At 42.0% G+C, this 27,146-nt stretch overlaps 3 protein-coding genes and 1 non-coding gene across 4 annotated transcripts; 3 read left to right on the top strand and 1 right to left on the bottom strand.

Annotated features, from left to right (window-relative positions):
• LOC147329772 (uncharacterized) lies at nt 1-1,726 on the top strand (the record flags this gene model as incomplete). The annotated part of the gene is made up of 1 exon (XM_086291104.1): nt 1-1,726. A coding segment is annotated over one exon (762 nt), but the record flags the coding sequence as incomplete, so codon positions are not given.
• LOC147329771 (uncharacterized) lies at nt 55-6,313 on the bottom strand. The gene is made up of 9 exons (XM_086291103.1): nt 5,946-6,313; nt 4,565-4,777; nt 4,186-4,321; nt 3,493-3,986; nt 3,001-3,311; nt 2,714-2,889; nt 2,179-2,351; nt 1,783-1,997; nt 55-1,491 (listed from the first exon to the last, which is right to left on the bottom strand). Exons 1-9 carry the CDS (start codon nt 6,311-6,313, stop codon nt 1,232-1,234), a joined length of 2,346 nt encoding a protein of 781 aa, XP_086147229.1. The 3' UTR covers nt 55-1,231.
• Nucleotides 6,314-21,140: 14,827 nt separating this feature from the next.
• trnai-uau (transfer RNA isoleucine (anticodon UAU)) lies at nt 21,141-21,234 on the top strand. Its single transcript has 2 exons — nt 21,141-21,178; nt 21,199-21,234. It is a non-coding gene; the product is annotated as a tRNA-Ile (tRNA).
• A 2,094-nt stretch (nt 21,235-23,328) lies between these two features.
• Nucleotides 23,329-26,884, top strand: LOC147329769 (zinc finger MYM-type protein 1-like). The gene is made up of 2 exons (XM_086290878.1): nt 23,329-23,675; nt 24,456-26,884. The coding sequence occupies exons 1-2, from the start codon at nt 23,591-23,593 to the stop codon at nt 26,882-26,884; spliced, it is 2,514 nt and encodes an 837-aa protein (XP_086147004.1). The 5' UTR covers nt 23,329-23,590.
• The last annotated feature ends 262 nt before the right edge of the window (nt 26,885-27,146 follow it).

The following is a 27,146-nucleotide window of genomic DNA, read 5'->3' as shown; positions in this document are numbered from 1 at the left end:
CTCAACAGGCATTTTGACGGCAACCACAAATTGATTAGATGGCGCTTGGTCCTGCATGGCTGTGTTGATGGCTTCAGCCGAACTATCATATACTTACGTTGCTTATCCAATAACAGAGCCTCAAGTGTCTTGTCATTATTTTTGGAAGGAATACAAAACTTTGGTTTGCCCTTAAGGGTCAGGTGTGATCATGGTATGGAAAATATACAGGTTGCTCGTTTTATGTTACAGAGAAGAGGAGTAGGCAGTGTTATTACAGGTGTTTCAGTACATAACCAAAGAATTGAAAGACTGTGGGCAGAACTCAACAGAGTTGTATCAAGACACTTTATAAATATCTTTAACTTTATGGAAGAACAGGGTATGTTGGATTCACTGAATGAGCTACATCTTTTTTGTCTGCATTATGTTTATTTGCCAAGGATTGAAAGAGCATTAACAGAATTTGTCAATCAGTGGAACAACCATGGTCTCTCTACACAAGGAGGACAGACCCCTCTTCAGCTGTGGCATACAGGTGTCACAAACAATGTGGGAATCCTGTCGTTTATAAATGACATTTTTCATGTTGATAACTATTATGGCGTTGATGAAGAAGGGCCATTACCAGAACTTCAAACAAACAATAATGTCAATATTCCAGCTATTGACATCAACATAAATGAGACTGCAATGAACATAATTCAACAAGTGAATCCATTAGAAAATGATGGAAATCATGGAATAGATGTGTTTTCTTCACTTTTACACCTTCTACATTAAATAAAATATTTTGCAAAAAATAAAAAAAAGATATATAAAAAAAACATTTCAGAAAACATATGTGATCGAAACTAACATATTGAAACCATTTTCTTTAAAATGATAAAATGACAGCTCTGTTGTCAAACAGAAACTGACACAGGCAGAAGAATAAACAGACACAAAGACAACCAAATCAAAAACCGATGGACATACACATGAAATGAGTAAAGTGACACAAATTTTGTATATTCAAACTCAACAATCTAAATTAACTTCTGACGTGCTGTTAAACAATTGGTATCTACCTGTATGAATCCTGAAGAACAATCACTTCTTGTCAAATTGATGTCTTAAAACATCAATTTGACTGAAGCAGGTAAATTTGGAAATATTAAAACCTTAACAAGTTAATACTCAATACTCACTTTGAATCAAAAGAGAGACCAATACAAAAGAGAAACACGCAAACTCCTCCAGCATAATGTGTTCATACCCTGCCAAAGCCGTAAGTGTTACCTAATGCAAAATCAAACTTCTCCTTGAACAGCTGGTATGAAACATGCAGTGGCAGCCTAATGCAGTTAACACACGTGTTGGCAAGAGGGAAAATTGGTGTAGAAGAGAAGTCATCGTCTCCTCTATGAATGAACTCAATCGAGGGTGCTGGGGAAAAGCCAATAGGTGGCACCGCAGTTGCTCCAGTTGCAAAGGCCAATATCTTCTGTAATTTGGAAGGTCCTTCTTCTTCTGCATAAAACAGAGAAGGAAAAAAGTGTTAAAAGGTTATTTCATTTGGCCAACATAAATTGTCAGTGAGTACAAATCTAAAGCAAGAATCTTAATGACTGTTATTGCAATGACTATAGAGCATGCTTTTCATCTTTCAATAGTCTCAAAGAACTATGTAAAAATGTTACTACAACCAAGAGGGTAATGTGGTGTTATTGTTATATGAGTATGTTATTTAAAATAAAGATTTCAGAAAAGCTAACCTATAAATCGTTACATCTATTTATTGTGCACTAAAGTGACAATTACCTTCTGCATCTTGGAGATAGTCTCTCCAGAAGGTAACAACTGTCTCCTCAGCAGCTCTTCTGTTGCTTCCTTCTGGAGATAGATGAATGTTGAAAAGATCATCCACCTGGTCAGCAGTCAGCATATGTGGCTCATAGCAGAACAGCGGGCGAAAACTGTCTGGATGCCTCCTCATTTTCTCGAGAACCCCAAGAGTTTTCAGACCTTCACAAAATCTGGATAAACAGCACAAAGAAATTTTATTCAATAATTCTGCAATTTCATGCTTCTAAGTTAATTGTATATTATCAATTTGGCACAATCAGTTATACTAGGTTATTAACTGGCCATTTTGATTAATAGGTAAGATTTTTATCACATTTTAATTAATCTGAAAAACACAGAATACCAAAATACCTTTGAAATGGACCTTGAACCCTGTGGATGACCTGAAACATGACAATATCATGTACCAGCAGATCCCTGTCTCTTAGTGAACGCATAGGCCTCAGGCATCCTGCATTGGCCAAGTAATCAAGCAGAGGTTCTTTTGACTTTTCAAGGTCCTCAAGGGTTGTACTTTGAGATATCTAGCATCACAAAGAGCAGAGGAAGGGCTTGTTATGGAAGTTACTCAGTAGTCTTATAACCTATTAGAAGGAACCCAGCCACCAGTGGTCTACACAATCACAATATGCCCGCGCGTACATTGGAAGTCAAATGACTACACATATTTTTTTAATATGTTTACAATGTGCTTAAAAAAATGATAAAATATACTCTTTCGTCTACCCTTATCTACTGAATCTTAGTTTAATATAGCAGCAAAATATAAAAACTTGGCATTCAGCAATGGCCAGACTGATCCGGATAAACATTCCCTGCAAAAGAAAACTGGAACACAAACTATTTTCAATTCACTATAAGATTTATAAAATAAACATATAGAGACCTTTCGGACTTTTTCAAAGAGTTCCAGGTCAGCTATGTCTTCCAGGGCTGGATTTGCTGAATTTCCAACCAGAAGGGAAAATACTGTTGGTGACAGAAAGTTAGGTGGTGGACCACCATGTACCAAGCTCACTGCAATGGCTCTCCCAGAGATGTAGTACCAGTCCCCTCTGAGAGCTGCAAAGCAACAGAATAAAAGGAAAAGCAAAATTGTCAGTAATGTTGCCTGTAAAAATAAATATCAGTTAAACAGTTCCCACTATTAATCTTAGAAAAATAGGTAATTACCAGTACTGTCAAGAGCCAAGTTCTTGCAGTTTTCTTTCCCCTCAAACATGGCTGACCTGGCAATGGTGTCCATCAATAGTCTCAAGAATTCCCTCCTTGGCCCACCTAAATCAACCCCTTCCTCATTTTTCCCCATATCATCTGAGAATTTCACACAGATCATCAAGTTGGGATCATAAGATAGCCTTTGAAAACCACGCAAGGCTCCCTCCCACACAGCAGAGCGATTTATATTAAATTTGCACTGCTGTTTTGTGCTAATTTTGCTTGATAGTTCCAGCAGTATCTCTTGAACAGGGACTTTTTCTGCACTAAAAAAAGAAAATAAAACAGAAAATAAAATATATCAGCCATGTAGTCATGTTACAGAATTTGAGAATATGTGTCACACTGATCATAGAGAGTTAAAGCTTTAAAGGTTTATATTGATTTGACAATTCTGGAAAGCCCAAATTATGTCTCAAACTCAAATTCTGTATGTTTGTTACTCACATCTGATTCTCCAAGCTCGCAATTATAGCTTGATTTAAATCCTCATCATCTGAAGAATCGCCAGAAAGCGATGCCACGAGAGTTAAATATGAAGAATAATCTTCATCATTAACGCTCATGGCAGGGATGTCTTCACTTCTTGCATTGAAATCTCTGCTGTGACTGCTTGTGCTAGGTTTGTCATCACTTCTTGCCATGTAGCCTTCATCACAAATGCTGTTCCCATCACTTCCTTGCTTTGCTCGTTGCCTTTTACCAACACTCCTTCGAATACAGTTGGTCCCAGTATCATCTTCTTCATCACTGCTAGTGCCAGGGTTATCACCTTTAACATGACTTCTTAACCTTGTAGTGACTTGGCTGCTCATGTCTTGTTGGATTTTTGAACTATCAACTTCAAAACAATCATTGTCACTGTCCTTATCAGTTGCACAACTGCTTAATGCTGATTTGGAGCTGATGTGGGAAGGATCTTTGTCTTCATCTGATTCACTCTTCAACAGAAAAAGACCAAAAACATATATCAAAAGCAAGTAATTATAGCTTATCTTAAAAAGATTAAAATAAGAAATATCCATATTGATTGCTCCCAAACACTTGTTTTAAATAAATATATTCTATTTTGTTAGAAGCCCAATTGTTGACATGTTTTTTCCCAAATCATGATTACTTTTCATTCTTTTAGTAACTTACTAAAAGTGTCCTTGATGGCCTTACATAGAGGGCTTTGGTTTTAAAAACCTTTAGGATCAGCATCCCATTCAGCTCCTGACCAACTTGGAGCTTTGGAGACACCAGCTTATTGCCACAAGCCATTAGAAACTCGAGGCTACAAAAAATAAATAGGGACAACAGCAATTGCTAATTAGTTAAATATTTTAAGTATTAGTTAAATATTTTATTATATATTGTTCTGTTTGTGTGTATGCTTTTATGACTTAAATTCTACTGGTATAGTCATATGTTTTTATAATGATGAATGATATTTTAAACTTCTTTACTTTGGTATATTATCTTTAAGTACAAGTCATTACATGAATACACACAGTAACAATAAACAATAGTATTTTACCTGACATCCTCTGGAAGGCGTTCACCAAAGCTTTCCTTGAGGTGTTTCACGACAGTTTGGTTGTCCCAGGTCTTCTGGAATTCAAAAGCACTGAGGATGTGCCCATGTTTGTGTAACCATAATTTTGAACCTTGTTTGCACACTACTCCCCATGATGGAGTTGGAAGTAGTATAACATCTTTGTTGAAATGGTCATGCTGCTGGGCCATAGCTCTGAAATATAAATATTAGATACCATAAACAACAGCAAGTGATAACTAATAATACTGAGATGCAGACAGCAGAACACTATCCAAACCCCTACACAGAATGCTTTCATAGACAAAATTGTTGTAGTTAGGCAAACATAAGGGTTAATTTTATATACTTTTTTTTATACTTTTCCGAGAATACGTGCTTCTTTTGTGGTTCGGACTCCTTCTGACATTTCTTTGGAGGTGGAGGAACATCACAGTAATTGCTTAAAGGAGCTTCTTCGACATCTTTAAGAGTTCTAAACAAATGTCTGTCCTCCTCCAGAAAATCCTATGTACGCAAACACGCGTTGCAACTTCTTATCTTGTGCGTGTCTTTTGTTTTGACAGCGAATGCGCACCTGCGGACCACTTATGTGCAGCCCTGGTTATTTAGCTCGTCATATTGCAGCCACAGAAATTATTTTGTCCATGAAACCATAAAGCTGCACTTTCTTTTTGCCTTATAGTCTGATTTGTCATAACTTTTCCGTTTTGTGGTAAGTTTTTCTTTGGCTGTCACTTCTTCACCCTGACCTGTCTTATTTGGCTCAGCAGAACTAAAATATAAATCCTGCTGCTTTTACACACACACACACACACACACACACACACACACACACACACACACACACACACACATAACGCTCAGCGATTCTCTGCGCAATCAACCTCTCACATGTTTAAGCTGCGGGAGATTTCACTTGTCATGTTTGCATAGTAAGCTAACGATTGATAAGACGATGTCAGAGGAATTGGTGCACAAATTATCATCACTCACAGATCAGTGCTGTCGCTCTCTATACACAGTTGCATAACACATAATTGCAAAGTGAAAGCAAAAAACAAGCGCAAATTCAAACGCGATTTCAATATGTCACATATTGACAGTGGCTCACCGATGCCAATGACATAATTACCCAGCTACATTTCCGAAAGAATGCAAAAGCATAGACATATATTTTTCCTTCCTACGATAGCCCGACGGGCAGGGAAGAGATAGATTTTGGTAGCCTGGAAAAATCGCTAGCCCCGGGACGTCGGGCTAGCGATTTTGCGAGCCCTGCAGTATATTATTAAATATCAGACTATTACATATGGCCCCATTTCAGGCAAGTGAATACAAACTCATTAAACTTTGTAACTACCTTTTTCTTCTGGTGCCTGATGTCCAGCTGCCGAAGCATTGCCGAGTTTGATAACGTGGTGCAGGTGCACATTCTCTCCTGACTGTAGATGTCGCTGGCATGGGCAAGCTGCTACGTTGATGTGAGGGAAAGAGGGATGTTAAGTGACTATCCAGTCCGTCCACACTGGTACTTGCAACAGGTTGCTGCCCCACGACTGTGGCATTTGACAAAGTTCTGATGGTCTCTGCTGAGGATAATATACTGTTGAGTAATGCGGCTGCTTCACTTAGGCTACTAGCAGGTTGCTGAGTAGACATCTGTGTAGTGGTTTGAAGTGTACCACTTTTTCCTTCACTTTCCTGGTCTGGACACAACTTCCTGTTCATCTAAAACTCCTTCCTGTTTAACTGAAACGCCTTCCTGTTTAACTGAAACGCCTTCCTGTTCAACTGAAACGCCTTCCTGTTTAACTGAAATGCCTTCCTGTTCAACTGAAATGCCTTGGATTTTCAGTAGTGTGTGTGAGAGCGTTTCAGTAGTGTGTGTGAGAGCATTTCAGTAGTGTGTGTGAGAGCGTTTCAGTAGTGTGTGTGAGAGGTAAAATTTCAGTAGTGTGTGTGAGAGCGTTTCAGTAGTGTGTGTGAGAGCGTTTCAGTAGTGTGTGTGAGAGCTAAAATTTCAGTAGTGTGTGTGAGAGCGTTTCAGTAGTGTGTGTGAGAGCGTTTCAGTAGTGTGTGTGAGAGCGTTTCAGTAGTGTGTGTGAGAGCGTTTCAGTAGTGTGTGTGAGAGCGTTTCAGTAGTGTGTGTGAGAGCGTTTCAGTAGTGTGTGTGAGAGCGTTTCAGTAGTGTGTGTGAGAGGTAAAATTTCAGTAGTGTGTGTGAGAGCGTTTCAGTAGTGTGTGTGAGAGCGTTTCAGTAGTGTGTGTGAGAGGTAAAATTTCAGTAGTGTGTGTGAGAGCGTTTCAGTAGTGTGTGTGAGAGCGTTTCAGTAGTGTGTGTGAGAGCGTTTCAGTAGTGTGTATGAGAGCGTTTCAGTAGTGTGTGTGAGAGCGTTTCAGTAGTGTGTATGAGAGCGTTTCAGTAGTGTGTGTGAGAGCGTTTCAGTAGTGTGTATGAGAGCGTTTCAGTAGTGTGTGTGAGAGCATTTCAGTAGTGTGTGTATGAGAGCGTTTCAGTAGTGTGTGTGAGAGCGTTTCAGTAGTGTGTGTGAGAGCATTTCAGTAGTGTGTATGAGAGCGTTTCAGTAGTGTGTGTGAGAGCGTTTCAGTAGTGTGTATGAGAGCGTTTCAGTAGTGTGTGTGAGAGCGTTTCAGTAGTGTGTGTGAGAGCATTTCAGTAGTGTGTGTGAGAGCATTTCAGTAGTGTGTGTGAGAGCATTTCAGTAGTGTGTGTGAGAGCATTTCAGTAGTGTGTGTGAGAGCGTTTCAGTAGTGTGTGTGAGAGCATTTCAGTAGTGTGTGTGAGAGCGTTTCAGTAGTGTGTGTGAGAGCGTTTCAGTAGTGTGTGTGAGAGCATTTCAGTAGTGTGTGTGAGAGCGTTTCAGTAGTGTGTGTGAGAGCATTTCAGTAGTGTGTGTGAGAGCATTTCAGTAGTGTGTGTGAGAGCATTTCAGTAGTGTGTGTGAGAGCGTTTCAGTAGTGTGTATGAGAGCGTTTCAGTAGTGTGTGTGAGAGCATTTCAGTAGTGTGTGTGAGAGCGTTTCAGTAGTGTGTGTGAGAGCGTTTCAGTAGTGTGTGTGAGAGCGTTTCAGTAGTGTGTGTGAGAGCATTTCAGTAGTGTGTGTGAGAGCGTTTCAGTTGTGTGTGTGAGAGGTAAAATTTCAGTAGTGTGTGTGAGAGCGTTTCAGTTGTGTGTGTGAGAGGTAAAATTTCAGTAGTGTGTGTGAGAGCGTTTCAGTTGTGTGTGTGAGAGGTAAAATTTCAGTAGTGTGTGTGAGAGCGTTTCAGTAGTGTGTGTGAGAGCGTTTCAGTAGTGTGTGTGAGAGGTAAAATTTCAGTAGTGTGTGTGAGAGCGTTTCAGTAGTGTGTGTGAGAGCGTTTCAGTTGTGTGTGTGAGAGGTAAAATTTCAGTAGTGTGTGTGAGAGCGTTTCAGTAGTGTGTGTGAGAGCGTTTCAGTAGTGTGTGTGAGAGCGTTTCAGTAGTGTGTGTGAGAGCGTTTCAGTAGTGTGTATGAGAGCGTTTCAGTAGTGTGTGTGAGAGGTAAAATTTCAGTAGTGTGTGTGAGAGCGTTTCAGTAGTGTGTGTGAGAGCGTTTCAGTAGTGTGTGTGAGAGGTAAAATTTCAGTAGTGTGTGTGAGAGCGTTTCAGTTGTGTGTGTGAGAGGTAAAATTTCAGTAGTGTGTGTGAGAGCGTTTCAGTTGTGTGTGTGAGAGGTAAAATTTCAGTAGTGTGTGTGAGAGCGTTTCAGTTGTGTGTGTGAGAGGTAAAATTTCAGTAGTGTGTGTGAGAGCGTTTCAGTTGTGTGTGTGAGAGGTAAAATTTCAGTAGTGTGTGTGAGAGCGTTTCAGTTGTGTGTGTGAGAGGTAAAATTTCAGTAGTGTGTGTGAGAGCGTTTCAGTAGTGTGTGTGAGAGCGTTTCAGTAGTGTGTGTGAGAGCGTTTCAGTTGTGTGTGTGAGAGCGTTTCAGTAGTGTGTGTGAGAGGTAAAATTTCAGTAGTGTGTGTGAGAGCGTTTCAGTAGTGTGTGTGAGAGCGTTTCAGTAGTGTGTGTGAGAGCGTTTCAGTTGTGTGTGTGAGAGCGTTTCAGTAGTGTGTGTGAGAGGTAAAATTTCAGTAGTGTGTGTGAGAGCGTTTCAGTAGTGTGTGTGAGAGCGTTTCAGTAGTGTGTGTGAGAGCATTTCAGTAGTGTGTGTGAGAGCGTTTCAGTAGTGTGTGTGAGAGGTAAAATTTCAGTAGTGTGTGTGAGAGCGTTTCAGTAGTGTGTGTGAGAGCGTTTCAGTAGTGTGTGTGAGAGCATTTCAGTAGTGTGTGTGAGAGCGTTTCAGTAGTGTGTGTGAGAGCGTTTCAGTAGTGTGTGTGAGAGCGTTTCAGTAGTGTGTGTGAGAGCGTTTCAGTAGTGTGTGTGAGAGCGTTTCAGTAGTGTGTGTGAGAGCGTTTCAGTAGTGTGTGTGAGAGCGTTTCAGTAGTGTGTATGAGAGCGTTTCAGTAGTGTGTGTGAGAGCGTTTCAGTAGTGTGTGTGAGAGCATTTCAGTAGTGTGTGTGAGAGCGTTTCAGTAGTGTGTGTGAGAGCGTTTCAGTAGTGTGTGTGAGAGCGTTTCAGTAGTGTGTGTGAGAGCGTTTCAGTAGTGTGTGTGAGAGCGTTTCAGTAGTGTGTATGAGAGCGTTTCAGTAGTGTGTGTGAGAGGTAAAATTTCAGTAGTGTGTGTGAGAGCGTTTCAGTAGTGTGTGTGAGAGCGTTTCAGTAGTGTGTGTGAGAGGTAAAATTTCAGTAGTGTGTGTGAGAGCGTTTCAGTTGTGTGTGTGAGAGGTAAAATTTCAGTAGTGTGTGTGAGAGCGTTTCAGTTGTGTGTGTGAGAGGTAAAATTTCAGTAGTGTGTGTGAGAGCGTTTCAGTTGTGTGTGTGAGAGGTAAAATTTCAGTAGTGTGTGTGAGAGCGTTTCAGTAGTGTGTGTGAGAGCGTTTCAGTAGTGTGTGTGAGAGCGTTTCAGTTGTGTGTGTGAGAGCGTTTCAGTAGTGTGTGTGAGAGGTAAAATTTCAGTAGTGTGTGTGAGAGCGTTTCAGTAGTGTGTGTGAGAGCGTTTCAGTAGTGTGTGTGAGAGCGTTTCAGTAGTGTGTGTGAGAGCGTTTCAGTTGTGTGTGTGAGAGCGTTTCAGTAGTGTGTGTGAGAGGTAAAATTTCAGTAGTGTGTGTGAGAGCGTTTCAGTAGTGTGTGTGAGAGCGTTTCAGTAGTGTGTGTGAGAGCGTTTCAGTTGTGTGTGTGAGAGCGTTTCAGTAGTGTGTGTGAGAGGTAAAATTTCAGTAGTGTGTGTGAGAGCGTTTCAGTAGTGTGTGTGAGAGCGTTTCAGTAGTGTGTGTGAGAGCATTTCAGTAGTGTGTGTGAGAGCGTTTCAGTAGTGTGTGTGAGAGGTAAAATTTCAGTAGTGTGTGTGAGAGCGTTTCAGTAGTGTGTGTGAGAGCGTTTCAGTAGTGTGTGTGAGAGCATTTCAGTAGTGTGTGTGAGAGCGTTTCAGTAGTGTGTGTGAGAGCGTTTCAGTAGTGTGTGTGAGAGCATTTCAGTAGTGTGTGTGAGAGCGTTTCAGTAGTGTGTGTGAGAGCATTTCAGTAGTGTGTGTGAGAGCGTTTCAGTAGTGTGTGTGAGAGCGTTTCAGTAGTGTGTGTGAGAGCGTTTCAGTAGTGTGTGTGAGAGCGTTTCAGTTGTGTGTGTGAGAGCGTTTCAGTAGTGTGTGTGAGAGGTAAAATTTCAGTAGTGTGTGTGAGAGCATTTCAGTAGTGTGTGTGAGAGCGTTTCAGTAGTGTGTGTGAGAGCGTTTCAGTTGTGTGTGTGAGAGCATTTCAGTAGTGTGTGTGAGAGCGTTTCAGTAGTGTGTGTGAGAGCATTTCAGTAGTGTGTGTGAGAGCGTTTCAGTAGTGTGTGTGAGAGCATTTCAGTAGTGTGTGTGAGAGCGTTTCAGTAGTGTGTGTGAGAGCATTTCAGTAGTGTGTGTGAGAGCGTTTCAGTAGTGTGTGTGAGAGCGTTTCAGTAGTGTGTGTGAGAGGTAAAATTTCAGTAGTGTGTGTGAGAGCGTTTCAGTAGTGTGTGTGAGAGCGTTTCAGTTGTGTGTGTGAGAGCGTTTCAGTAGTGTGTGTGAGAGCGTTTCAGTTGTGTGTGTGAGAGCGTTTCAGTTGTGTGTGTGAGAGCGTTTCAGTAGTGTGTGTGAGAGCGTTTCAGTTGTGTGTGTGAGAGCGTTTCAGTTGTGTGTGAGAGGTAAAATTTCAGTAGTGTGTGTGAGAGCGTTTCAATAATAATGTCCCTTACGGCACCTCATATGTTTCCTTCCTGTCTCTCATTCCTTGATTGCTCCTCTGTGTATATTAGCCCTGTGTTCTCTTTGGTCTGTGTCGCGATCTACCCTTATCTACCCTCATCTTGCGGCGTGTTCTGTCTGCGTAAGCTTATTTTGTATTCTCAGTTTTGTTACCCTTTTGAGTTCAGCATTAAAGCTTTTTTTGAGTTCATGTCTGTCTCCAGAGTCTGCCCTTTGGGTCCTTTTCCTGCCTGCACACAGCTGTCACATAACACTGTGTGCCGGTGATTGGACATCAGCTGCTGATAAAGTGGGTTGGCTTATAAAGTGCTCTGTTGGGAAATGAGCTCCAGCAGCTCTGCGCTCAGGGGAAAAAAAACTATATTTACTTTTCTTGTGCAGAAAAATGCGCCAACATTGCGTTATATCGAGCACCGGCTGCCCAGTTAAACTGTGACTATCACCAGGTAAAGTGGGTGTGTTTGTTGAATTAGCACCAGGTGTTAAACAGCTGACAGGTGAGGAGGAGGGTGCATGCAGGTGAACTGAGGGCCTGTTGAGCTGATAGCTGGTGTCGTGAGAAAAATGTCAGCTCGTTCTTTATGTTACAGAAGCACAGAGACAAAAGACCAGGCGGAAAGAGACGATCGTTCGGTGAAAATGAGAATCTGCGAATGCAACATGTGGAACACGGAGAGTGGAATATGTAAACAAACCGGTTAACCCCCCTTCCCCCCAAAAGTCAAACAAAAAAAATACAGCTGGAACACCGGGGCTGTGAGCTCGGTGCACTCTGCATGCCGACTGTTAGCAGAGCTAGTGACATCTCTGAAAACATCTGAGTACTTTTGTAAACATGTTCTATGTTGACAACCTGACCAGACGTGAAGATTACGGCGCGACATTCGCGGCTAAAACACTATTAAAAATGTAGTTGGTGACAGAAAAACGGGGTATTTTAAAACTACACCACCACCACTGCTGCCTGTGATTTGAAATGCATTCTGGGATACCTGGCTGCCCCAAGTCCACACAAGCAATCGATTATCTAGGATCGACCTGTCTTGACTTACTTTGCACGGCAACCAATCAAATGTTAGAGAAGCTGCAGTGGCAGCATTAGCCCCGCCCTCTTAGTTTGATGAGTGAGGCTGACAGACAAAATGATTTCAAGGTGAGACATGAAGGGGACAATAGTGCCAAAATGAATTAAATAAATACATCATTAAATAATTAATTAAAACTGTTAATAATTAATTAATTAAATGTGTCGTAAATAAGTATTTAATTAATTATTTTCCATTTTAATTAATTAATGACACATTTAATTAATTATTTAATGGTGTATTTAATTAATTCATTATGTCAGTCCTGGCGTTCCATAAGAAATATTTCTACATTTCCTTCATTAAATAGGTCAATAAAACTCCTCACGTTAGTGATCAGACCCACTCGACATTGGACGTCAGATAGACGATTGTCATCCGTGACCAATTCTGGACTAGGTCCACAATTCTGACATCCAACCATGACCCAACTTGGACATCAATATGATGTTCAACATTTGAAATTGGGACTGGAAGTCATGTGGATTTATGTGACAGGTACAGGAAATGTATAAAATGAATAAATAGATTTTGTTTATGAATATCATCATTATGATACATATGAATACAGGTCATTTTAATATGTGTTAGCCTGTTGATTTATTCAGCACATGTGGATTGTTGTTGTTGTTGTTGTTTGCATTATCCTTTTTTAAAACTGTTTATTTATTGATGTTAATTAACTTCTTTATAACCAGATTAAAACTGTAATTTATTAAAATTAGTTGAAATCTTAAAAACGTTGAACTCAGTGTAACAATGTAAAATACTAATGCTTAAAGTATTTAGAAAAAAACTGGGTTTTTTTTTAAAAAAGGAGTACAATGTTTGTAATAAATTTAAAAAAGCATTTGCATTTCATATGGTTCATTTTTACAAGTATCATGTTTTATTGTGAATAGCTTTGTAAGAGGAAGTGAATGAAGTTGTGATCTGTAGCCTGCTCTGAGAGGGGAAGGTCTTTAACCAAACAGCATGACTGGTATCTGCCCCTTATTGCAAGGAGGAATAGGATGAGCACGATAGAGCTACAAAATTACCTCCAGCATGCCACTTATGTGTCTCTGACCAGTGAATCAGAAACAGACTCCATGTGGGTACCAAGGGCCTGATTTCCTTTAACAAGCTCTGTGCTTTCTGCCTAAAACTGTGGATTGGCATTTGCCACATAATACCCCAGGACACCATCACTTGTCTTGTGGTGGACCACTAGAGGGCTCCACTCACACCTAGTGTTGAGGAAGTGTGTTGCTGTGTTTTGTGGCGCGATGTGTTCAGTTGAAGTGTGGAGAGGAATAAAGCAGGAGTGAGAACTAAGTGCTCCGTGTCGTCCATGCTTACCTCCACATTGGTGACCCCTGACTCGAGCATGCTATGGGCCGAGGATAACGCAGACTCCGCTATGGATGCGTCAGCGGCCACCGGTCCTCCACCCCCTGCTGCAGCTACGTTTGCTGTGGCGCTAAAACCGCCGGACTTTTGGCTCCACGATCCCCCATTGTGGTTCGTGCACGTGGAGGCTTAGTTCACCCTTCGCGGCATCTCGGCTGACGACACGAAGTATCACCATGTGGTGACCTCGCTCGACCCGCTGGCCACCCGTCGTGCGATGAGCCTCCTCCAGGACCCACCCGCCTTAGGGAAATACGCCGCCCTTAAAGAGCTGCTTCTTCGGCGCTATGCCCTCTCCGACGCAGAACGAGCCAAAAAGCTTCTCACCCGGTCAAGCCTGGGTGGCGATACGGCTCTCGAGCTCATGGAGAACATGCTGTCATTGCTCGGCCCGGATGACGGGGATTTCCTCTTCGCCCACCTCTTCCTCCGCCAACTGCCGGCTGCCATGAGAGCTGTCCTTGCCAACTCCCCGCTTCTGGCTGCGAAGGATTATTGCTCCCTGGCTGAAGAAGCGGATCGTATTCTTCTGGCTAGCTGCACTTTCGACGTCCACGCCCCCGGTGGCACCTTCCATGCCTCCACCTGTCTCCCCCGGAGCATCCGCCCCTTTGCTGACGGCAGGGATTGCTACCATCTGTTTCTACCATCAGCGTTTTGGTGCCAAAGCATGTCGCTGCCTGCCGCCCTGCGCTTTCACGGTCCAGGGAAACGGACCTGCCAGCGTGCCATAGCAGCCGTGATCGCTGGCAATACAGAAAGGCTGCTCTTCATAGAGGACTCGTGCTCCGGGAGACGTTTTCTCGTGGACTCCAGCTCCCAGAAGAGCCTCCTTCCCCCGAACACCGCCGAAAGGTAGTAGCGAACTGCGGGCCGCAGCTCATTGCAGCTAATGGCTCTCCCATCACAACATTTGTGTTTCTGAAGTTCTACAAAAGGCCTGGGAGTTTAAGGGTTTAGAGACTTTCAAGAGTTGAGGACTGCACTAGTAACCCATAATTAACGATGGCTTGCATAAAATATACCAAAATGAAAAAAAGACCATTAATCTTAGCAGTTACACTCGGTTTATAGTGAATAAGCCATAGGTGCAGCAGTTAAAGCGTTAACTGCTCTGAGGTAGACGTGAGTTGCTCTAAGCCAATGAGCTGCTGAAACAGGGTGCAGGGCCTCGCCCGCCATCTCCGTCTGAGAGAGCGCAGGCTTTTCTCCTCTCTTGAAAATCCTCCATGAGCACGCTAGCGAGGAAAAAGACATGGAGATTCACTGAAACGAGGTATGGAAAAAAAACAATAGAAACGGAAGAGTTAGCATTTACTGCTTATGAAAGATCGTTTTATGGTATATGTACTGCTAAGTCAAGTAACTAGCTGGTTCCTTTTACATTGTTTGGTCGAGGAAGGTCGGGAGTTAAAGACGACGCCATTTCATCATTCCTGCGCCATCTCGCGCTGCTCCGCCTTTCTTTTCTGAGATCGGTGAGCAAAGTGTTTTAATAGTTCATTGTTTATCTGCATTTTCATGAGTTCTTTGCGAGCAAAATGTTTGTCTAGTGTTTATTGGGAAATTGTTTAGAAATACTTTGTGGAAAACTTTATTCAATGTACTGAAAAAAAAAGCATTTGAAACCGATGCACAGATTGTGTTTTATTGTTTATTTTCAATTTGTAACATGGGTAACGCTGCAAATAATACATCTTAGGTGATAGTGGACTGTGATTATATGAGAACTTAATATGTCCTATGACACTGTAGTTGACAGGTCAGGTTTTTTTGTTTTCCTTTGTGTCTTCCTTTTGATGCATTGCAACGGATCCTGTAATCGATGGCGAGCCAACCCCGTTGACGGACCAATTGACTTTGTTCTGTGCTGCACAGCAGAGTGTGGTAGGCCAGCTGCAACAAAAAAAAAAAAACACACCACGCCACTTTGAGCTTACTGTTCCCCTTCTCAGTGTTGGGAAGGTTACTTTTAAAATGTATTCCATTACAGAATACAGAATCTGATAATCTAAAAAGGATGTTTTTCGGGTCAAAAGGATTTTCTTCCACAAAAAATGATCCCCATGAGTGCCACCTACTCTAGTCAGAGACACATCAGATGATGATAAATTGGTGATTAAAAATTGTTGTTGTTGGACTGCGTGATGGCCTTATCCCCGAGAAGCCATCCTGCAAAAGGAGGAACCAGTTAGAAGCTATTTTCAAAATAGCCGAGCAGATTTAATCTCAAATTTAATCTATTTAATCTATGAGTCTGTTGTTACTTTTAAAATGTATTCCATTACAGAATACAGAATACATGCCCCAAAATGTATTCTGTAACGTATTCCGTTACGTTACTCAATGACAGTAACGTATTCTGAATACTTTGGATTGCTTAATATATTATCATGCTGTTTACAACAACGTGAATGTACTATTGCTGTGTGATTTATTACTATTACTGAAGGTCCGCGACTCCGAACTGTAGTAAAGGGACCTCTGACTAATACGGCGGGGTCCCTGTCGGCTCATAGCTGAAAACTAGCTTTACTTTGTTGTGTGGGTCAACTTTTCTTGCGAGAGACAGAGCGAGGCGTTGAAAGGCTGCTCCAATGGAACTTATTGTTTTCGGAGGAAAACACGAACACGGTGTACAGTCGAGTCTTAATAGCTTACTTACAACTGGGCTCGTCAGGCTCTCTTCTTGGCTGCAGTGGTTATTATTATATTTACATGCTTCCAGCTCCCGTTTTTCCTCGATGACAACTCGTACCTTTCCACTCCCCTTTTTCTCCCTCCTCGCGCTCACAGACCCATAACGTGTATGGCAGTCCATTCTCCCTGCAGCACGGACTACACTGCCCATGATGCTACATTCTTTAGAGCTATGCTTGTAGCATTCTGCCTGTTAGCTTAGCACAACAACAACAACAACAAGGCGCTCTCTCAGCCAGGAAACACACAGTCGCAGAGAGAGAGAGAGCGTCGCCCTGTAACCATGGCAACCGTAACGCTGCCGCCTGTAACAACAGCACGTAGCTGTCAAACAAAACCCAAACAGTCCTGACCCGCGACAATATGAAACAGGAAAGTACCGCAGTGTAATCCATTTATTTCAACAAAGTAACTGTATTCTGAATACCACCTTTTTAAACGGTAACTGTAACGGAATACAGTTACTCATATTTTGTATTTTAAATACGTAACGGCGGTACATGTATTCCGTTACTCCCCAACACTGCCCCTTCTTCACACACATCTCCCTGGACTCCCTGGATTTTGGTAATTGAGATTGTGGGTCATTTTGAACGTGAACTTTGTACATTTAGAAGGGTGCACGCAGGTAAGGTTGTTTTTTTTTAAAGTGATTACTGTGATTGTACGTCAGGGTTGTTACTGAGGAAAATACTGGTACCAAAAAAGAGAGCCTTTTATTTGTAATGTTTTTGTATGTTTGTCATTTTCTTTCTTTTGTTTTCTGGGTGAGTAAAATACAAAAGCCGGCGTTTTCAAAACTCGCAGTTGCCTGAGTCTCATTCAGTTTGCCTCTCCTGTACGTAGTCAAACCTACTGGTCCAAAGCAGTGAGCTCTTTTGCATCAAAATTGGGTGAAGCACGTTTTGATCTTAGAGCAGTGGTTCCCAAACTTTTTTTGCTACGCCCCCCTTGGTTTTACAAGACAAATGTTGCCCCCCCCCCCCCCCCCAGCACAAACACATCCTCCACACGCCCATATTTTGCTCCATTGCGGTTTATTTCACACCTAAAACATTTAGTAAACAATTAAGCAAATACAAGTAATCTGCAATAAATTACAGGTAGAAATAAAATACACTACTAACTCTTTTACGCTACGTCCACACCTACACGCAGCTGTTTCGTCCACATAAACGGCGTTTCCAATCACAGACAAAGGAGATTTTTTTAAAAACTCCTGTTTTGCGTTTCCGTGTGGACGAGGAATACAGAGTTCGTCACACAACGTCAAAGGTATGTGCCTTTTTTCACGTCACGCTGTGGCCACGTTATTGTTTACATGAGATGAATTGCAGAATGGCAGATAGAGACAAAACACTGTTAATCTGACTGTCTGCAGGTTTTACACGCAGTTATTGTCCCTCCATTTACAAAGGCAGAGGCGTCACGGTGTCATTATTTTACATGTAGTTGTTTTTTTTCTGTGTGGTAACAAACAAATTTCCCACGTGTGGGACTAATAAAGGTTATCTTATCTTATAATATTCAACACTGCAATCAATGCATTTTTCAAAACATGTCTCTCTGTGCAAAATGGGTTTAAAAACATAAACAGCTGTGGGATCCTGTTTGTCCGTGATTTGAACCGAGGGAACAAATCGTGTCAGGATCAGCCTGATGTTATTTGTATCCCGCTGTAACTTTACTGTATAAAGAGCAAACATCTCTAAAATGTCAGGAGTAGTTAGTCATTACAACAAGTGTTTGTGAACTAAAAATCAAGAATGTGGGATCCTGTTTGTCTGTGATTTGGAGAGCCCAGCGCTGCTCCCGACGTGGGGAAAACCAATTCTGCAGGGAGACCTACCTTGGCACAAGCCAAAGGGAAGATATGCTTCATCATATTTTCTAGTCTTTGGCTTGGAAGGAAGTTGGTTTGGAAACATATTCAGCGATGCTTCATCTCCTGCTTAGCGTTTGTTTGGGCACCCCCTCAAAAACCTGTCCATTATGCTAGCAGTGTCCAAGCATTCTTTTTTTTTCCCTGTTCATACCGCACCCCTCTTGCAATGGCTCTGCACCCCCCCCCCCCCCCCCCCCCCCCCCCAGGGGGTGGGCCCAACACTTTGGGAAGCTCTGTCTTAGAGTATTACAGACACATTAGTGTTACGCACTCTTCTGGACAAAGACCTCTGATGTTTTGCCTAGAATCTGCTAAATTCAAATTTCTGGTACTTTTGTTTTCTTCTTCTTTTTCCTGATGTTGCTGTCTCCTGGCAACACCTCATCTGTCACAGCTGTGGTGTTCTACTCATTGTCAACCACACATTGTCACTGACTGACTGGTTAGCCAATAGCTGATTTTCTGCCTGAAACTTGGTCATATCCTGGCAACAAGAATTGTGCCATGTTCAAGGTCACTGAATTGACCCTTTCCCATACCGACTCTGAGTTTAAAAGTCAGTAGAAAATCTTGACCATGCCTACATGTCTAAAGGCATTGAGGTGTTGCAGTGTGGTTGGCTGATTAGAACATTGACATGGACAGCATGTTTCTACTCATAACCAAGCGCTCAAATTGCTTTTTGCAACTAGCCTCATTCTTAATTCAGCATATGCACAAGAGACACATCAACTTAGAGATTAGCCAGACGAACAAGATCTGCATCAGATGATGGGCACGCAAGACCAACATTCACGCTGACCAAGTAACACATGGCAGCTCAGTGCTGTAGTATTAACAGAAGAAAGCTGCTAGAGATCTAGAGACTCCAGCACAATGGGAACATTACTAATCAGAATGGCCATAATGACGTAACTCTGGTAGAAGAAAATAGTTTAACTGAACTAGACTATGCCCAATGACAGATGCACTGACAGAGTTTAGGGTGAAGATTGTGGCAAGACTATAGGCAGCTGCACAACTGCCACAACAACAGAAGAAGCTTGGAAGCCAAAAGGAAGCCTGGAAGAATGTTAGTTAGTGGGCTAACAGAGATCCAAAATGGTGTCCCAGTTGACACAACCAGGATGGACAATAAGCCCTACAAGAAAAGAGAAGCAGAGGCAAAGATCATAGAGCCTGTTCTCCAAAAGCTGGTTCAGGGTGTACTCCAGCTGCAAGAGAACAATGGTCAAAGGGCAAAGCCACCCTGACCTAACTAAGCAAAGCTGGTGATCAGATAAATCAGGTGCTTTCACATGAAGTCGTGGTGTTGGCAGCATCTGATAATCTAAAAAGGATGTTTTTCGGGTCAAAAGGATTTTCTTCCACAAAAAATGATCCCCATGAGTGCCACCTACTCTAGTCAGAGACACATCAGATGATGATAAATTGGTGATTAAAAATTGTTGTTGTTGGACTGCGTGATGGCCTTATCCCCGAGAAGCCATCCTGCAAAAGGAGGAACCAGTTAGAAGCTATTTTCAAAATAGCCGAGCAGATTTAATCTCAAATTTAATCTATTTAATCTATGAGTCTGTTGTGGCCAGTGCGATCCTCTATGCTGTTGCATGCTGGGGGAGCAGGCTGAGGGCCGCAGATGCCAACAGACTTAATAAACTGATCCGTAAGGCCAGCAATGTTGTGGGGATGGAGCTGGACTCCCTCAAGGTGGTGTCAGAGAGGCGGATGCTGTCCAAGATAAAGACAATGTTGGATAACACCTCCCACCCACTCCATGACATGTTGGTCAGTCACAGGAGCTCGTTCAGTGAGAGACTGAGATTACCGAAAAGCACCACTGAACGACACAGGAAATCTTTCCTGCCTGTGGCCATCTCCCTGTACAACGCATCCACTTAACACACTGTTTGCTGCTACAACTACACATGTTTCTTTTCCAAATATTTATTTATAAGTGACTTATGTATGTATGTATGTATATATATGTATATATTGTACTATTCTTAGTTAGCGTATTGTCTGTCTTGTTTTAATGTTGGTTTAAAATGGAGCACTGTAACAAAAAATAATTTCCCCCAGGGATCAATAAAGTATTCTGATTCTGATTCTGATCTGTTTGTCCATGGCTGGCCGTCTTTACTCTCGTTACTCAACTTCTGGAGATGCACACATGCTTCTTAGCAGGGCGAAGCTATGAGCTAGCTGTGTCTAGCAGCAGGATTTTTTTTCCTTTTTTCCTTTTTCTTTTATTGCAGCTTTCCTGTACTGTCTCTCTATCCCGGCAGCACCACTGCTGGAATTGTGGAGGGAAATGAATTCAATCAGTATCTTTGGCTAATTCTTAGTAAATAAGGAATCATATGCTTTTCCACTACCAAGAACTACAGAAGCCAACCACCTACCAGGATTTGACCAATCATTGTTATGGCTACCAAGGTTCTGCTTGACTTGCATCAATACTGTAATTAAATCTGTCAAAGGTTAGTGTTAAAAACACTGAAGTATTGATATGACGGGCAAGAAAATTGCGGTGGTAGCGAGCTAATCATACTGAAGGCTAATCAACATTTATGTCACTCAAAAAGTTAGAGCCAAGGAAGTGAGTATAGCAATGAAATGTGTGCCGTTAGGGCCATTAGTATAGTTAATTGCTGCTAACACATTATTAGAAAACAGTATAGCAGAGAAGCACATTTCACTTACATGAAAAGAAGTACACACAGACTTCAGTTTTCTTTAATCTATTTTAGTTTGGTAAAATAGGAGTTCAGGATACAGGGGTAAAATACAGGGATACAAAGCCTTTATTGCCACATGGTTAAATTCTTTATCCATTAGTTCCATATCTATTAGGTAAAATACACTAAAAACTACAAAAATTAAAGAATAAAAGGGAAATATGAAAAAGGAAACAGAAATGACCTGAAACAAACGTGTACAGACTGAAAAAACATTTGTAAGATAGATGTATAGAAAAAAAGACTGATTTCCCACATATATTAATGCATGGATCTATCCATGGATCTTATATATAGTACATAGACTACAAGCATGAGATTTGTGGCAATATAGTATAGTGTAAAGTATTCTTTCTATGAATGACTGAGCAAGCGGTTACTGTCCCCCCTTTTTTCCAATAGACCAGTTGAATGAAGGGAGAAAGGAATAAAATCTTTGTGCATGTTCTCCAGTGGCGCAATCGGTTAGCGTGCGGTACTTATATGACAGTATTGGGCTGAGCTATGCCGAGGTTGTGAGTTCAAGCCTCACCTGGAGCATAAACTTTGAGCTCATACTTCTCTGATGAGAACAGATAAATGCTGAGCTCACTGAAAATGCAAACAGACTTTATAGCATCTTCAAAAACAAGCAACATTCAAATAGATATTAAGAAACGCAGAATTATACCTCTCTTTGTTTGTTCTGCTTCTTTTTTGTCGACCAATGTGAGCTATTAACCATCAAGATATAGTTTTTCCTTCAAAGTCAGATTTTTGGCTGTATGTGTGTGTGTACCTTTTTTGTCCTCACACCGCAGGGCGTAAGGCAAATCACTGGTTCGCCAAGTTGGGCAACAATCACCATGAGAAAATGATGTGTGTGAAACTAAGATGATTATGATTAAATGAAGTAAATATTAATCTTGTGTTTAAACTGGGCTGAAGGTTTTTTTTTTTTTCTTTTTCTGTGTCCCGTTTGGATCTTTAGCCATCAGAATTGTTGTCTTAAGGCCAAGAAAGATGCCAAGCAGATTTATTTTACCAAGTGGATCATCATGGCCTTGCCATATTGGTCCATTTGATTAACCTTTATTATAATTATGAATTTATTTTATTTTCAGTTGCTACAAACGGGACAGACATGACTGGGGGATAGGACAGGGAGAAAGAATGAAAGAAAGAGAGGGAGAGAAAGAAAACCAAAGGGGAGAAGAGACGGTGAGAAGGGGGGGAAGAAAGAAAAAAAAAACAAAAAAACACCTGGGTCACCTGTATGGAGAAAAAAAACAGAAGAGAAAGCAAACAAAAAAAAAAGCAAAATAATAAATACAGCGCCATCACAATAAACTAGCTAGCAGTAGATATCAGTAGATACTAAATATTAAACGATATTGTGCAACACGCAAGATAGACAGCGCACAATGTGCTTTGAGGCAGCAGCCAAGAAAGCTGTAGTCCGCGTCTGTGAATACCCGTGTGTACACCTGTGTGCATACCTGTGTGGATCAGCATGCTTGCATTCCAAAGGTTTCTCCATGTAAGGATCTGCTAGGGAGTGTGGGGGGGCCACAGCCCCGTCCTCCAGGGTATGAAGCAGGTATGGAGGAGATCCAGGCCCCAGATATCCAGAGGCCCCAGAGTACAAGGACCCGAGGAGGCCTCCGTACTTTGGAGGGCCTGAGATGTACCCAGAGAGGTCGAGTCTAAGACCCCACCTGACATATAGACACAGACGAACAGGCGCACGCAGACACAGACGTGCATTCCCACCCCATATGCACAACCAAATACTCGGCACTCACCCAACGTGTAGACAGACACAAATAGACACTGCACACACATTCACACTCTCCAAACATACTCTATATCCCAGGTCCAGGTACCCCCGCCCTCAGAGGGGCAAGCCGCACCTAGACCCAGGAGATGTAACCCTTCTCTCTGGGGTGGAGGCAAGCGGACCACCTCCTTATCTGCAGTAGCAGGGAGGCCCCGCATCCCAGACCCCAATCTGACGGCCAGCACCTCCTCCCAGCCCCCCAGCCCTGACGGCTAACAGAACCGGGGTGAGCGAAGACCCCAAACCTCCCTCCGCACGCTCATATGTTGTGTTGCTGTGTGCTGTTCTAAAGTGCATTTAAAACACAGGAGAGCATGGTACTAGCTTCCTCTCAGAGAGCAGCACGGCTCCTCCCGAAAACCCTCAGTGTCTAAATGCATTTAAAATTGAGGGTAGGGCACCAGCGCCAGAGGTGGGTTGGAGTACACCGACCATCCTCTGGATGCTGTAAAACGTGCCCACCCCCAAGGCCCTATATGTATGTGTTATGTGAGAGTGTGAGTAATGTGGATGTCTAGGTTGCAGAATAAAATAGCAGCAGTATTTTTAAAGTGAAGTTGTTAATCCAACGGTTAATCCAAAAAGTTAATCCCTGAGCGAACAGGAAATGGATTTTGAAATGCAGTTTATTAAAGTGGAATTCAAAAATGAATTTACAAATGGAGAATTTATTCTTCAATTCATTATTTCAGCACAGAATTCTTTATTTCGATGCACGTGGCTCTTGTGGTCCTCCATAGGTATTAGGTAATAGTTCACTTGGGAAAGTAGTTTCATTTCATGTCGTTGTTTAATGCGCCCAGTGCCGTAGCTCCGCAAACGCACATAACGCACACTGCGTAGGGCACCAAATGGCCGGTAGGGCACCAAAAAAATCAGGGTCGTAAAAAAAAAAAGTAAACCATATTAATACTATAAATATCATATGCATTAATATGGTTAAACAATACAAAAGCAACACAAAACAATTTTCCCGAGAAAAGGGGTGAATCTGCTTTGTGCCCTGTCTCCAGTCTCCTCCTGGTGCCCCCCCACTCCCAGTGGTCTGTTCTATAATTGGTAAACACCTGTTTGAACATGGCCTCGAAACGGCAACAGGAGTCAGGAGCGGAGAAAAGAAAGAAGAAGAGGAAGCGTGATGAAACTCAGGCGTCGCTTGCCGGTAAGGCAATGTTTAAATAATAATAATAAAAAAAGTTCATTATTGTAGTCCTTGCTTGCACGCTCATGTCCGTCAACTCTGTGATAGCTCCTGTTAGCAGTGTTCATACTGTGTTAACAAATGTTGCAAATGATTGATGTTGGGTAGTTTGTTTACGTTGTGGATATGAATATAGAATGGACTACTAAAAGCAACTCATCATGGTCACTCAATTGACGGTTTTCAGATAACGTTAGCAATCGTGAGTCACGATTGCTAACGTTATCGTGATTCGTGAGACTAGCATTTCCCTCCTCAGATTGCTAGCTGGCTAACGTCATGCATGCTACTGATTAACCTTAACTTTGGGATAGGTCAGTGATGCAGTCAAGTATTATTATCAGATTAGACAAGATTACTTTGTATGTTGCTGCATTTCAGGATATCTATAAAGACGCATATCTTATTTATGCCATTGACGTCTGAACACATAAATAGTTCTCGTCTTTCTTTAGGTTCATAGATCAAGGGCGACATCTGTTGGTGAAACTGTAATATGAAACCTATATCTTCCAGTAATATAGATTTCCTACTTGCGCATTTATATCAAATTATGTACAGCATGTTTATATTGCCATTTGCCATTATGAAAATCTATACATGTAAAATATAGTTAGTAATTTTTAAATGTACCAGTGACTTACTTAATTTATTAGTCTTATAATGCAATCTTTCGTAGGCCTACTGTAGATTCAAAATTGTATTTCTGTAAAATCCCTGAATATTTTCTCTTGTATGCAGGGTCAATGCTTAAATATGTTCAAGGAGGATCTCAAGGACAGGATGAACCATCCAGTAGTAGTGCCATCCCTGGACATCAACCACCAGCCATTGTAGACCCTGCAACAATCCCTAGCCAAGAAGAACAAGAACCATCAACCACCAGTTCAGGTACAGTTCCATACACAAGTACCACTGAGAGTCCTGTCACTGAGAGACTATCAGAAAGTGACACTGTGGAGACATGTGTGCCCCCTTCAACCGATCCTGCTCTTTGGCCAGCTCACATTGTAGATGCTGATCGTGTTGAAATTGTGCGGAGAGGTCCTTTTAATGTCAGCTCTGATTTTAATTTTCCAAAGGGGCCTGATGGAAGAGCATTTCACACTAGCCTTAAGTTCAAAATTCTTCCCAATGGAGAAAAGGTTCACCGGAGCTGGTTAGTGTACTCACTGCAGAACAATGCTGTGTTCTGCTTTGCATGTAAGCTTTTCAGTGTGAAGGATATAAAGCTGAGTACAGAGGGCTTCAGTGACTGGTCGAACATCAACATCCGTTTGAGGGGTCATGAGTGTAGCAAAGACCACATACAGTGCATGCTTAAGTGGAGAGAACTGGACACACGGCTAAAGAAAAGCATGGCAATAGATCAACAGGAGTTGACCTTACTAGAGGCAGAAAGGAAAAAGTGGCGAGAGATTCTCAAACGATTACTCTCAATAACTCTCTCACTGGCTTCCAGAAATTTGTCTTTTAGGGGCTCTTCTGACTGTCTTTATGAGCCGGACAATGGCAACTTCTTGAAGGAAGTAGAGCTTATGGCAACATATGACCTTGTAATGGCAAATCACTTGGCCAACATAAAAGATGAAGGTTCCCACACACATTACCTCAGCCCTGAGACACAGAACGAACTAATTCAGATTATCTCTTCAGAAACATTCCGCGCCATTGTGAAGCAAATCCAGTTGGCAAAATACTTCTCCATCATTCTTGACTGTACTCCAGATGTGAGTCACACTGAACAAATGTCAGTCATAGTACGCATTGTTTGTTTCCAAGCACAACCAGATATTAAAGAATACTTTCTTGGCTATATAAATGTGGAGCAAACAACTGGCCTTAACCTGTCCAATGTTGTCCTTGACAAGTTGAAGGAGCTTGGCATTCCATTTGAAAACTGTCGAGGACAGGCCTATGACAATGGGGCCAACATGAAGGGGAAGAAGCAAGGTGTTCAGGCCAGACTGCTACAATTAAACCCGAGAGCATTGTTTGTGCCTTGTGGAGCTCACACGATGAATCTGGTCATAGCTGATGCTGCCAAGTCCTCTCCAGATGCAACTGGCTACTTTGGGTATTTGCAGAAGTTGTTCAATTTCTTTTCCAGTGCCACCCAGCGATGGGCCATTTTAACAAAACATGTGAAATTGACACTTAAATCTTGGAGTGACGTTAGATGGGAAAGCAGGCTTCAAAGTGTAACTGCTGTCCGGAGTCAGACAAAAGAAGTGAGGGATGCTCTCCTGGAGGCCAGAGAAGCTGTAAGTGATGCAGTCGCAAAGGTGGAGGCTCAAGTGCTTGCTGAGGAAGTAGCCTCATTTCGATTTTTGATTTGCTCCATCGTGTGGTGTGAACTTCTTACAATCACAAACCAGGTGAACAAGTTACTACAGTCCAGCTCCATGCAGCTCGATGTTGCTGTCAGGCTCATTGACACTGCCAAAAGTAACCTCTCTAAATACAGACAGTCTGGGTTTGATGAGGCTGTGTCAGCTGCCAAAGAACTCTGTGAGGCCCTGAACATAGAACCACAGTTGAAGGAGAAAAGGCTCAGGAGCACAAAAAGGCAGTTTGCATATGAAGCTGTTGATGAGCCCCTCCATGATGCCCTTAAAAAGCTTGAGGTCACATTTTTCAATTGTGTTGTGGACTCTGCTTTAATCTCCCTACAGGAGAGGTTTGAGACCATGAATCAAGTGAAGGAGAAATATGGAGTGCTGCTTGATTTCAGCAAAGTGAATGGGATGTCCAAGGAGGATTTAAAAAAACACTGCACTGAAGTACAGAAGACACTGACAGATAAGGGAGTAGCTGACATTGATGGACCTGAGATGATGCAGGAAATCATCAACCTTCCTCAGCTGCCACCACAGACGTCTGCTTTGGAAATGCTGTCATTTTTACATGACAATCAGCTTCAAGAGGTATATCCCAATCTGTGGATTGCTCTGCGTATTGCACTGACCCTGCCTGTCACAGTTGCCTCTGCTGAGCGAAGCTTTTCAAAGCTCAAACTCATTAAAACGTACCTGCGTTCATCAATGGGGCAGGAACGTTTAAGTGGTCTGGCTGTTATCAGCATCAATGGTGACGTGGCTCAGAAGCTATCATATGATGACCTTATAGCTGATTTTGCAACCAGAAAATGCAGGCGTGTGCCTCTCTAGGCCCTAGAGAGGCACACCACGCCTGCATTTTCTGGTTGTCAGAGTATGCCCTAGAGTCTAGGGCATACTCTGACAACGAATTGTAAAAATGTTTAATATAGTTACTTAAGGAATGTGGCTTTTGTGTTCAAATTCTTATTTTTCTTATTTAAGTTTCTTATTTAAATTCTATTGTGAAACTATTTGTAAATATATTAATAATAATACTATTATATTATATATATTATTTTTTATAAAAAAAATTACACATTATTGCCAGGCT

Source organism: Aulonocara sp. 'chitande type north' Nkhata Bay, linkage group LG5 (genome assembly GCF_057382095.1).
Source record: "Aulonocara sp. 'chitande type north' Nkhata Bay isolate Kocher_YH1m ecotype deep benthic linkage group LG5, A_spYH_male_GT1.1, whole genome shotgun sequence".
Classification (NCBI taxonomy): Eukaryota; Metazoa; Chordata; class Actinopteri; order Cichliformes; family Cichlidae; genus Aulonocara; species Aulonocara sp. 'chitande type north' Nkhata Bay.
The sequence above is the reverse complement of the archived record's forward strand: the minus strand, read 5'-3'. Positions and strand labels throughout refer to the sequence as shown.